The sequence below is a fragment of the Chenopodium album genome, chromosome 5, assembly GCF_948465745.1.
Source record: "Chenopodium album chromosome 5, dcCheAlbu1.1, whole genome shotgun sequence".
Lineage (NCBI taxonomy): Eukaryota > Viridiplantae > Streptophyta > Magnoliopsida > Caryophyllales > Amaranthaceae > Chenopodium > Chenopodium album.
The window spans coordinates 62,740,442-62,753,354 of NC_137838.1; the positions used below are offsets into that span (position 1 = coordinate 62,740,442).

General features: G+C 33.1%; 1 protein-coding gene across 1 annotated transcript; it reads left to right on the forward strand.

Annotated features, from left to right (window-relative positions):
* Positions 1–411: 411 nt before the first annotated feature.
* LOC145632161 (uncharacterized) lies at positions 412–6,791 on the forward strand. Its single transcript, XM_081684463.1, has 3 exons — positions 412–806; positions 5,733–5,801; positions 5,996–6,791. Exons 1-3 carry the CDS (start codon positions 573–575, stop codon positions 6,611–6,613), a joined length of 921 nt encoding a protein of 306 aa, XP_081540589.1. The 5' UTR covers positions 412–572; the 3' UTR covers positions 6,614–6,791.
* Positions 6,792–12,913: the final 6,122 nt, after the last annotated feature.

Sequence of the window (12,913 nt, forward strand, 5' to 3'; positions counted from 1 at the left end):
ATGAATGCCAAACATATTCACCACATGCTTTAACGTAGGTGCACTTCGATCGACGCCTACAGTGATTAATATTAAAACAATCATAAACATAGTAACATAGTTTAACATAATTAATATTACCATAATTATTTATAAAATAACGCTTTCATATTTCGGTTATTACGCTTTTTTAGATCTGAATAAAGTCAATCCGATTTGAAAATCCAAAATTTCAAAATAAATCAATCCGATCCAAAGTATTAATTTGATTTGAATTGGATTAATTTAGATTTTTATCCGAATAATAGACACCCCTACAACCAACTTAATAGGCCAAAACCCAACCTCACCTGACCCGACCCACAACCTCTTCAATCAATTACCAATTTACCACAGTCCGTCCATAAGTGGATTAAGGACCATTTCGTTTAAATCCAACATATAATCAAGCTATTTCTCTCCCAAAATTCCAATTTTCTTACAGTACCTTTCTTCAATGACAATGCTAAAACCACTTTGATGGAACAATACAAGAAAACTACCCAACCCCACCAAAAAAATCAACATACTTAGCTTGGATTTAGTAGCAAGAAATGCTAATTGGGCAACTGACGGTATGGCCAAGTTCGACCCCCATATACGGCGGCGCTGGTAATTTGCTTCTGTTGAGGCCACTTGGTAGACGCCGGAGGAGAGATATTTTCTGGGTTTCTGCAATATTTGACGGCCACAATAAAAAGCAGCAGAATCACTACGCTGTTTTAGGGATTTCTTCTTCTGCTTCTTCCTCTGATATCAAGAAAGCTTATCGCCTTCTTGCGCGTAAGGTATCTTCTTTTTTACTTTTGAATTTTAAGCTCATTTGATTTCATTTAATGAATTGATGATGAGTTGGGAAGTTGGTTTTATAGTTTGATTGTCAAATTTTGATGAATGTTTTCATTTTTACTAACATATAAGGGTTGTTTCGTTGGATCATTTGGAATGGATTAGAATTCATTCCATCTAGTTTTTTGTTTGGTTGAGTTTATTAGTTTATAGCGTGTTGTATTAAAATTTGTTATATACACCCGGCATTAGCTCATTTATTCAACAAATGAGCAAATAATATTAACTCATTTGTAAATTAAATGAGCAAATGACCCTGGGTGTACATACAGGCTCTCGTGTTATGTATGAGATATTTTTTAAATTATTAATGTACGAATTATATCTTTCATGGATTAAGATTAGAGTTTTAATGTTTGAAGTTGTTTGTTAAAAAGTGTGCCACTCAAATTGTTGCATTCATTTTGGAACTGAAATAGTAGTGATATTTCTGAAAAATACTTTTTGTTGATATGTTTTGAAAATAATTGTAACAATAGGATTGGTATAGCAATGATCAAACGTTTGTGTTATTTGTTGAATAGATAACTTGGCGCTTGAAATTAATGGAAACTTGGATGAGTAATTAGAATGAGAAAAGAATAGAATTGGATGTTTATATATCAAACAAAGTATGTAGGAGGGAGACGTGCATTTCTTGAGTAGGCTCCTTGATGCAAACTTTCAATTTGGAAGACTTATAGAATGAATTAGAGTTTCAATGTATTGAGTGGACCCTTTTCTTATTGTCAATGGCCATGGGATGATTGTAGTTTTCACTTTGTTTCATGTTGATGCATCTAGTTGGAATGTTCTAGGTCAAATTGCCACATCTTTGGATATGAGTACTCATTGATGTATTAGAAAAAAAATAATCACTTGGGGTTTTGTTAGATTCCTCTCGATTTGTAGCTTTGACTTGTGCATTGGAAACGATAACAAAGAATATAAGATTAGCAATATGAGGGAGTATCCAATAGTGAGTTATTGATGAGAATTATAATGTTATACCATGATCTTGTAATCATGTAGAAAGGTGGAATAATGTTAAGATTAAGTAAAAGAAAGAGGGTATATCTTGTCAAGAGAAGGATTTTAATATATTACCTTTATTCCTTGGAGCAAAAACCAGCAGTAGTTTGTACTTAGTGACTTTGTGTAGTCAATATTTCTTTGGGACTTACATATCTGTTTGCTGTCGGGCTGTTGACTTAAATTGATGTTATGGTAAATGCGTAGCAGGCTAGCAGCAGCATATCTGTAACTGTGAAGTGCTGATTGTATTCTACTTAAGTGGTAGCTCATCATTTTGTACATTTGATTTTATTATGTCATTGAATTTGGAAATCGTCTATTGTGTTATGATTGTTGATTGATATGCTTTAGTTGAGTTTAATTGGCTGCTAAGCAGTGAAAAAAAATATAATTGGAACTGTATATTCTACTCTGCAGTATGAACAATTTCAGCACGTTTGGTTTAGAAATCTTTGGATTTTTGCTAGAAGTGGAAAGGTTATGATTAAAGGGTGTGAAAGAATAGGAAGATTTTTAATCATTTCCTCCGAAAAGGTCTTTGGTCATAGAATAGAAAAGGAATAGAGTGGTAATGGTGCTTTTTTTTTTTATTGCCCTTTTTAATGGTATTTATTGCTGCTCGAGTGATAGCACTGTCAGATTGGGGGAGTTGGGAGTCTGATTGAGTAAGTGCATGGGTTGGAAGCAAAAAAATGTTGAACCAAACTCCTATAAATGAAGTGATATAGTTGACCTGTTTCTTGAGGCTCTCAAAAAAAAAAAAAACTAAAAACAAATGTGCTCTTAATGAACACATTAAAGTGAATAAGTTGTGCTATGTGCAGCAAGTTATACTATTTTTGTCAAAGAACATACTCCGAGTTCCTGTCATTTGTGGTGTAGCAATTTTTCAATTAAAGCTTTGTATGTGGGGTGTTGGGCCAGGAAGAGGCACGGGAATCAGAGTGATAAACTGTGGGCTGTGGCAATGCTCCAGTTTTTGGTCAAAAGGTCAGAATAACTCTGATGAAATCTAGTAGCTTATTATGGCTTTCTTAGCATTTTGATCTCCTCCTAATTTCATCATGGTTGGGCAGTTTCGGGCATAACAGTATCACTCTCCCATGCCTTTCTTGTTTGCGGTGATTGTGGGGGATATTTAGTCTACTCCTAGATCTGAGTATGGCTTATATAATGAATGTGTTGATGTTGTTGCAAGCCATTCCAAAAACTTTCAAAAATACTTATGTCATCATGTAAGCAACTTTTATTGGCAATTGAATGCATTCGTTAATAGATAGACAAATAAGAAATTGATATGAGAATGAGCTAGTAAAGTAGTATAAGAAAATTAAGGGGAGATAAGCCAGATTAGCTAGTCTTTTATTTTCACAGAACTGAAAAACCAGGGGGGAAGGGAGGTTTATATGATGCTAGACAATAACCTAATTGCAGTGTTCTGTTTGTCTACTCGGATTTATCCTGTACAATATCTCCATCTTTTATGTAAAAGCCATGCAAGTTACTTAAAATACTCGCTTTTTGAAAATTTACCATCCAAAGTTACTACATCCCCACTTGATTCCCTCATAGTGCAAAACATCACACTTCCTCTTAAATAAAATAATTGAACCATTTCTAAACGGCACATTATTTTAAAAAGGGAAAAGTGGTTGTCAAAAAGACTACTCTGCCCTTCTTCCTCGTAACCACTGACCCACCATAACCCAACCACCACATACAATAACCTTCGATTTTCACCAACCCCACCACACTCACTCCCTCTTCTCCTTAGCCTCAACATTCTCCTCTCTCTCGTCATCCCTCCACCGCTTCCTCACTCCCACCACCGGTGTTATCATCATCGTCTGAAGCTTTCTTCACCCATTTTTTTGCTCTCCAGTGTGTCCGTCAACAAATGTAGGGTTGATTTCGACAATTTCTCAGTGTCTAATCGATCACGTCTTGATTTCTTCATGCTCTCAATCGATTAAAGCTTCACTTCCGTTTTTCGTTGCTTTCGATAATCCTTGAAACTTTTCTTCATTGTTCGTCGGAAGGTAGAACTTCGACGAAATTAGCTCCACAAGCTTGTCTTAGAAGCTAGCATGGTCTTTGACTAAGGTTTTGATGTCGCCGACTACTGCGGTTGCATCGTCGGCGTTGGTTATTAGGGCATTTGAACTTGAGAAAGGTCGTTTAATTAACAAGGATGGTGGTGGTTAAGTTTGGGTGAAGGAGGTGGGGGTAGGTGGTGTTACTGGATGTCAACCATGGTTATTGGGAATGAAATTTTGTTAGAATTACCTTATTAAAATAATCTGTCAAGAACTGTCACAAAAAAAAAAAAAAAAAAAAAAAAAAAAAAAAAAAAAAAAAAAAAATGTCAAGAAACTACCTTTTAAACGAATGTTTTTGCAAGAAGATACCAGTTGTTGGATTCTCATCGTTGACTTTAATAAACGTGCATTGACTAAACATGTGTTGGTCACTACCATCACCACCACACTCACCGCTCCTTGTGAAACCACCACCCACGCTCATTGCCTTCCCTGAAAGAACCATCCTCCCTCACCGCCTTCCTTGAAAACACCATCCACCTACCCTACTCACACCACCCTCACCATTACATGATTAGTCAACGCCAAATTATAAGTCAACGATGAGAATCCGTTAACTGGTATCTTCTTGCAAAAAAATTTGTTTATAAGGTAGTATTTTGCCAGATTTTTTTTAATAAGGAAGTTTCTTGCAAAAAAAAACAAAAAAAAAACAAAAAAAAAAAGAGAGTTTAATAATGAAGAGGGTGAGAGGAGAGATAAAAGAACGAATATATTTGAAGGGTACCATTGTTATTTTAGCTTAAAAGTTATACTCAAAGAGGAAATGGTGCAATCATATGACGTTTCCTAAAAGGGAATATGGTGCAATTATTTTGTGATGGAGGAAGTATCATGGAACTTGCTCACCAAGAGTTGACCTTAAATAACCCATTCTCTCATAAAATACAATATAATTTATAGTTTGTTGTTTGTGATATGTACTTTGGATATTTTTGAACAATATTAATAATAATACTTCAAATGCAGAGTAATTCACTTACTATTACTAATATTTTTATTTTTTTTTGGTTTCTCTTATTGTTCCTGATTTGGTAATGCAAATTAAGGGGAATACATAGTTGATTTTTTACATCAAAGTCCAGGCACATTAATCATAACAGGATAAGTTAATGCTTTGACCAGATAATCTTTTCTGGTAAGTATTTTAAGGATAATTTTTGAAAATTGACCATTTGTAGGATTGGACAAGGAGAAGCATGCCAACATCTGTGTAGTTTTTACTAAGTTTTTTAAGAAAAAGTTACTAATTTTTCCATTAGAGAAAAACATTCATAGAGCGGATAACTCAAAGAAATACTTTGTCTATTGCAAACTGCAGCCAGGAAAGGTCTAATCTATGGCCTGTAGTTTCATTCAAAGCCGCTTAGAAGAAATAGTAACGTATATTGTCCATCATGAGCTCAGCACTGAAATTGCCTTTGATGTTCTGATGCTCATATGATTTATTTTACATGTAAATTCTGGTGCTGTTGAAGGTTAGCCATTGCTTGCTTCCTCCTGAAAAGCACACCCCAAGGGAGGCTCGGAAAGTATCTAATATAGTTTATCAATTACTGTAAATAGCCTTCTGCTGCTTTGATGTTCATAATGTAAATAATGGTGATGCTAAAGGTCAGCCATTGCTTGCTTCCTCTTAAAAATCTCACCCTCAGGGGATGCTGATAAGTATCTGTGGTGTATCAATTACTGTGAATCAATTGATACTTTTCATTTCACTGAGAAATTGCAGTGTCTTGTATGTGGTTGCAGTGGCATCCTGATGTTAGCAAGGATTCACGAGCTGGTGAAGTATTCAAAAGTATTCATCTCGCCTACCAAGTGAGCAAGTCCTTTTCCCTCTCCTTTGGGTTGTGTGTTAATTCTTTTTTTTTTTTTTTTTTTTTTTTTGTTTGGTATTGAACCTGATGGTCATTGACTAAAATCATTTGTCTGTTCCTTTTTTTTCCCCATCTTTTGTGTATTCAGTTTTAAAATTTTATGGCCGAGTTGTCTTTGCTTTCTCTGTTAAATAGGTGCTATCTAATGAAGCAACAAAGGTTCAGTATGATAGAGTACTCAAGTCTGGCATGCACACCTCTAATCCTGTCCAAAGAAACACTTATCAGGATTTCGAGTTTGAAAATGAATTTATAATGCATAGATGGAGTGAATTAAGGCAAAAGATGCGAAATGATAGATATCGCCAAAGATATGATGACGGCGGACAAAGTTATTCCTTTGACGACACTGATTCTGATGAAGAGCCTGAAGAAAAGGCTGAGGAAGAAAGGGGCTCATTCTTTGAAGTTCTTCAGTCTATTTTCCTCTCCATAACTCTGATGAAAACATTTGGCTGCCAATCATCACTTATTTTCAGCAGCCTAACAGCATGGTTTGATGAAAAGTTGGATGCTGGTTATAAAATGGGCTACCTGATTGCTTGGGTATTGGGTGGTCAAGGCGGTGTTTTGCTTTCCTTGTGTCTCTCTCTTGCAAGCTGGATATGTGGCAAAAATAGCAGTAGCATAGTCACGCTTGTGGTCATCGCCATGTGGGTTGGATCCAATATTTTGCGTTATGCACCAGTTCCTCAAGGCGCACTCCTCGTGCTTGTGTACATGTCTGTTAAACTACAGGTTGATCTAAGGTAGAATTATCTGATGATCTAAGCTTGGAGTATCCAACTTTTCTTGTGTCCTGTACAATTGTACATATCTTGTGTTGTAAAAAGATAGAAACATTTTGGTCCGCTGAACCAAAAACTATAAAAAGCTTCTGGTGTGACCGTTTGCTATCTCATGTAATGTATACAAAGTATTCATTTTTGGATGATGTGGTCATAGTATGTAGGCGTTTTAGGATTTTCTCGACTAAAAAGGTGCAGTTTCAGGATGCATAGGGCGGGATTTGATCTAATAGTCTAACCTCGGACATTGATGAGAATTCCAGCATAATGTATGGTTCATAAAATCAAAACTTATACATTGAGCAAATTACAACTTACACATTGAGCTTCCCTGCTGTAAAATCTACAAAAGGGTGATTAACAATCTTTCCCAACTGTCGGTTGACTTCAAATCCAAATATTGGATGACAAAACCCCAGAAAAATAGCCAAATAATCAGTCCAAGATAATTAACATAGTCACATTTTTGGATTAAAAGCTCTACTAGGTTTAATCTCTTTTTCAGAAATCATGCCCAATTACAATTACAATTACAATTACAATGTTATTTGACACAGGAAAATTCCCAGATTCTTTAAGTCAGAACTAAATTTACACAATTGTATTTCTTGGTAACTTCCAAGGTAACTCATATTCATGACGCGAGATTGAATACCGTCTACATCATCGTTTTTGTGGCTCTGTTAACACCGAAAAAAAAAAAAGAAAAAAAAAATCTCAAATTCAACAAAGTGAAAAATACAAGGATATGAAATTGAGATGTTTTAGCAACTCTTTGCTTTCTCCACTGCTTTCACCCCCTTCAAATTTCTCCACAAGTATCTCCCACTAGCCATGTCAACAAAAACCCAGAAACCATCTTGAATTATCTGAAAATAAATCCCAAAATTTAGGAAAAAAAAAGGTAAAAATAGAAATAAAATAAAATAATAAAAGCTCAAAAAATATTATAAAAAAAAGAGAGAATGTTTACCATTTTAAGGTTCCTTTCTTGGTGATCATCCATTGAAGATGCAGGTTTATCAGCTACCAAATCTTCAGAAAAGGCGGTATCGAGGTCGGGTGCAGAACGAAATGATCTCCATGCCAAAAATCCAGCCAAAATCGCTGAGAAAAATACCAAGATAAATCTTAAAGGACACATAATTGATCAATTTTATTGACTTTTTTTGCAATAAAATATCTGGGTTTTCCTCGAATTTTTTTGGGTTTTTCCAACTCTATCCCAAAAATTTCCGGAAAAATCAAAGAGACAGAAAGATCGTTGAAAAACCTTAGCAAGAAGAATGAATGAAAGAGAGGGATGTTTTTATTGTTTGTGCAAGGTTGTAATATTTGTATTATTAGTGTGTTGGATTATTTAATCATAAAATGTTGTAAGAACGAGCCAATATATTAGGGATTTAGAGGAATAATATTAATAAAATATAATAAGATAGAATTATATAACAAGAAAATTATGGATTAGGTGACGCGGTTAGGAGGCTAGCACATTGTCTTGTTTTGACTTGGTTAATATTTATACAAAGTCAAATTGTAGCACCAACCACTATTTGATATCCTACGTGGTGTGCAACCACTTTTCAATTTTATTTGAATCATTTCATGTGTTTGTTGTCCACATTTTAGGGTAGCAATTGTCTAATCATATGAAAATTTGTCAAGGCTGCTAAGCAATTCACTTGTAGTAGTCTCTTTGATAATTCATAAAAATTGAAAAGTTGGACCATGACGTTATTACTAAGTGTGTGGGTATTTAATGGATATACACACTAGAGTTATTGGATCCCTCTTCTTTCGGCGATAAAATGCATTTTATTGAACAATTGTAGAATTGATTATTTTTTGTTGAAAAGTTAATCATCAACTGTATCTTCTTAGGAATAAGTAATGGAATTGATTAAAGCGTTAAGGAACTAAAATTGAAATTAAACTAGTTTTAAGGACTGAACGATGTTTCGAGTTGTTAAAGGAATAAGTACTATACTAATTTACCTGCACAATTGCCGACACAAAAGTCTAAACTTAATGCTATTAGCGGGAAAGAGCTAGCTAATGGAACTCTTAACTGCCAACAATGAAGGTGCTCTTCATATCCTACATTCACTAGACTTGATAATAACTCATGCAAAACATCATGTATGCTTGTTAATACATGCTCGCTCCTTGTGAGCATAATTATTTGTCCATACTTAGGGCATGTTCACATTTTACTTAATTTCAGTTCAGTTCAATTCAGTTCAGCTCCAATCAGTTTAGTTCAGTTCAGCTCTTAATTTCCCTCTCTCATAAAATATTCATTTCAGCTCCAATCAGTTCAGTTCAGTTCAGCTCTTAATTTCTCTCTCTCATAAAATATTCATTTCAGCTCCAATCAGTTCAATTCAGTTTAGCTCTAATCAGTTCAGTTCAGCTCAGTTTTGTAAATGTGAACAAGCCCTTAGTACTGTATTATATATATACTAGGATAGCCGGATAGGTAAACTCTAATATTGCTAGGGACTAGGGTATATATGAGGCAGCTTGGGTTTATAACATTGATAAACTTTAGATCTTGACGCGTTGAAGTAATGGTGATGCTTATGAAATGTGAAGAAGAAAGCTAACTTGAGAAGAGAAAAATAGAGAAAACATGATGGGCTTTTATTTAACGGCAGTTACTAGACTAGTATAACTGATTTACAGTCATACCCTCAAAGCCTAATTAAATATATTAATGTACTATTTCACCCCTTGATTAACATTGAAGTTATAAACTTGTATTTCCTTTGTATATGTATTGTAAATAATGAAAGGAAAGCCTCCAACAAGAATTCTTCTATCTTACACCTTATTGATGAAGTTCATAGAGATATGAACTCAAGTACAAAAAACATAAAGAGAAATGGAGAAAATAAAAGGAACTTATTGCTTTTATTGAATTAGAAATAAATAAATTGGTTAACAAAAACTAGCAACACTCATACTTCCATCTACACTTATTATAGCAACTCCAATGGCAAGCTAAGTTATGCCACATAAACTTTTAAGCTACTTATTATTATAGATAAGTTAAGCTTTTATGGCTAGCTACTAGCTTATTATTTAAATAAGCTCCACCTCCTTAATTAACTTTTTATATAGTATATATCTTTTATTTATTCTACTGCGTAATTAAATTTTTTTTGAAAAGTTTTTTTCCAAGAAAATTTTTAGGTCTAATGGCCAACCTAATAGTTAGGAACTAGGATAGGTCCTGTTCCATGCACGATAATATTAAATACTTATTCTTAATTAAAACTATATTTAATTAAAAAAAATTTTATACGGAGTATAAAATACTATAATGAATTTATTATGAAAGAACTTGTTAGCTAGATAGATATTTTTTTTTTTTTGACGAGTAGATAGATATTTTCATATACGTATTTGACAATATTTTTATATTTTTGTATATTTTACTAACAAATTGGTATCATTTTTTTTCCTTCTTATTAACCAAATGAATTTCTTATAACTATGTACCACATATTTAACCCGTAAATAGATTTCAATTTGAATTTTTTTTTTTAGAAAGTAAATTGGTGTTGTAATAAACTAGTACATTACACTCATATGTTCATTGTGCACCAAAAAATAAATAAAAATGTCACGTGTTAAGAATCCAATATTTTTTCTTAAATTTATGCTCCATAGTTGTTAATATTTTTTATGGAAGGTTATATCAAATCTTTATTTTAAGTACGTAATTAATATTCTAATTACTTTCTTGGAGTTTCTAATATACAATATTATGTTATAAAAATATTCAAAAAAATATATGTAATTATTGAAGTACATGACACTATGTTTGGGAAAAATTATGTTAAAGTTTTTTTTTTTTTTTTTTTTTTTTTCTTTTACTTAAGTTTATATAGCTGCATATGATACATCAAATCTTTTATTTATGTTATTATGTATGAGTTTGTTATACTTTATTTTTGTTTAAGAATTATTTCCTAAAAGAAAAAAAAAACAACTTAGGACACACTGAAAAAATGACACGTGTCATTGTTGGTAAGTCTTTTAAATATATAGTTATTGATTGATTAATTATTTAATAATACAAGCAAATCCCTAAGACCCTAACTATAACCATTGAAGTTGCTATTACAACCTTATAACCTTTTAACAACCTTGCAACAAACAACAAAAAATCAGAGAAAATCTAACTTTAGGCTAGTTATAGATAGTAATCTTGGATGGATTGCCGACTTGGAATGTGAGTCGCGGATCGCTGACTTGGACAATCTGGTGGTGTAGTTGTGTTGTCATAAGAAGCTTCATCCTCAATGTGCAGCAAGCGGTGTGACTAGTTGATCTTGATCAGTTGCAGCAATATATACACCAATAGTCCAATACACCTTGTATTTGTGAACAAGTCCATCTAAAGATAAAGAAAAACTAATTCACAATTAGAGTCCCCCCCCCACCCCCCCTATTTTAGGACAATGCTATCCTTATTTTTTTTAAGTGCACCAGAACATTAGTCAAAATAGTGTATATAAATAGTGTAAAAGTTAAAGTAAGAACTTAAATAAATGAGAGAATGCAAAGAAAAGAGTGTCATTATTGTAAAAGAGAAAATTATCATTATTGGACACTTCAAGTCTGTTAATTTAATATACTCCCTCCGTCCCCCATTGATAGTCATTTATGCCATTTTTGGGCACCCAAAATGTTAGTCACATTTGTTTTTTTCAAGTACCATTAATATTATTTGTTTTTACCAAAATTCTCTAACATTTGCAAAAATATTTGTGCAAATTTAACTTTTCAATGTAAATTTTTACTTTCCCGTGTACTTTAATTACTTTCTCTCTTTACTTTTTTGCATACCCAATGTAAATTTACTTTTTCAATGTACTTTCTTTATTTCTCCTTAATTTCCGTGATTTTTCTTCAAAAGTGACTTTCAATCGGGGACGGAGGGAGTACTATTAGTAATAGTATTAGAACATAGCAAGGGATGTCGTGAATGGTGGGAGGTCATAGAAAATTTACCTATTCATAGAGTGATCCTATGATCGGTACAAGATATTAATTTGATGAGTTGTATATTCCTAACTACCCAATTTGATGAGTTGTATATACATAGAGGAGAAAGATGAAGTTCAAGGTTGAATCCCTCTGTTTACCAACTTTTTGGGTCTATATCTCCATTCAACCCATCAAGAAAATGAAAGCCAAACCCATGTCCATTCACCCCTTTGGGCAGTTTTGGGTCTACCTTGAATCATAAGCCCAATTGAATATATACTCATCAAGCCCACTTGGATACTTTATGACATCCTTAATATTTCTCTCTTTCCTAATTGGGATTATTAATTTATTCATCCCCCAAGCTAATACTTATCATAAGATTTAACATTTTGTTTGTCTTTAGTTAATAGCTTGCTTATAACTTTAAGCTAGCCTTTTGGTTCGTTTGATGCACAGGTTATTACTTTTTTAATAGTTGGAACTTTTAATGTAAATAAATACGAAGTCATAGTTTCATATACACACACATATATATATATATATATATAAAGATATATGTTTATTTGATATTTGTAAAAATGATTTTATACGTGTTTTACCTCGCATTGAAATAGATTCAGGTTATATAAATTCTGAGCCAAATGTGTCACAAATTGAAAACAACTTAGGTGTATCGCGTTGAGGGTTGAAGCACGTCGATTTGTAATAGAGTACTGATTTAATAAAATTTGGGTTGGGTCGGGTAGTCATGTCTATTTTTGGATTTCAATTGGCGGATTCTAACCAATTTGGCAATCAGTTCCATCTGAATCATATTGGTAACAAACAATAATAATCTTATGAGGTTAATAACTAACAATATAATGCTAGTTCATGCAAACTCCACATACAACATACAATAACCGAGCGTTTGAGCATTTGGTGTGAGCTAAGAGATAGAGATTAGGAAATGGGATAAGGATAGAGAAAAAAAATAATATTTTCCTTGTACGAGTCAGGAGTTAGATTATGATATATAAAAGAAAATGGTTTCGAATTGTAAACGATTATTTGTTATCAATATTAAGGCTTAAAGAGAGTGAGGGATAGCTCAAGTTGTTAGAGCTTCGCTTTCGATTTCAAGAGATCGATTCTCACCTTGCCTTTGTGGCTCTATAAACGCCCAAAAAATATATATAGCTTAACATAATTCAAATCAATTTGGCTTTGAGAAAAGTAAAAAAAAGATAGAGTTAGTTTTTGGTTCTTACTTGGCAGGTTTTAA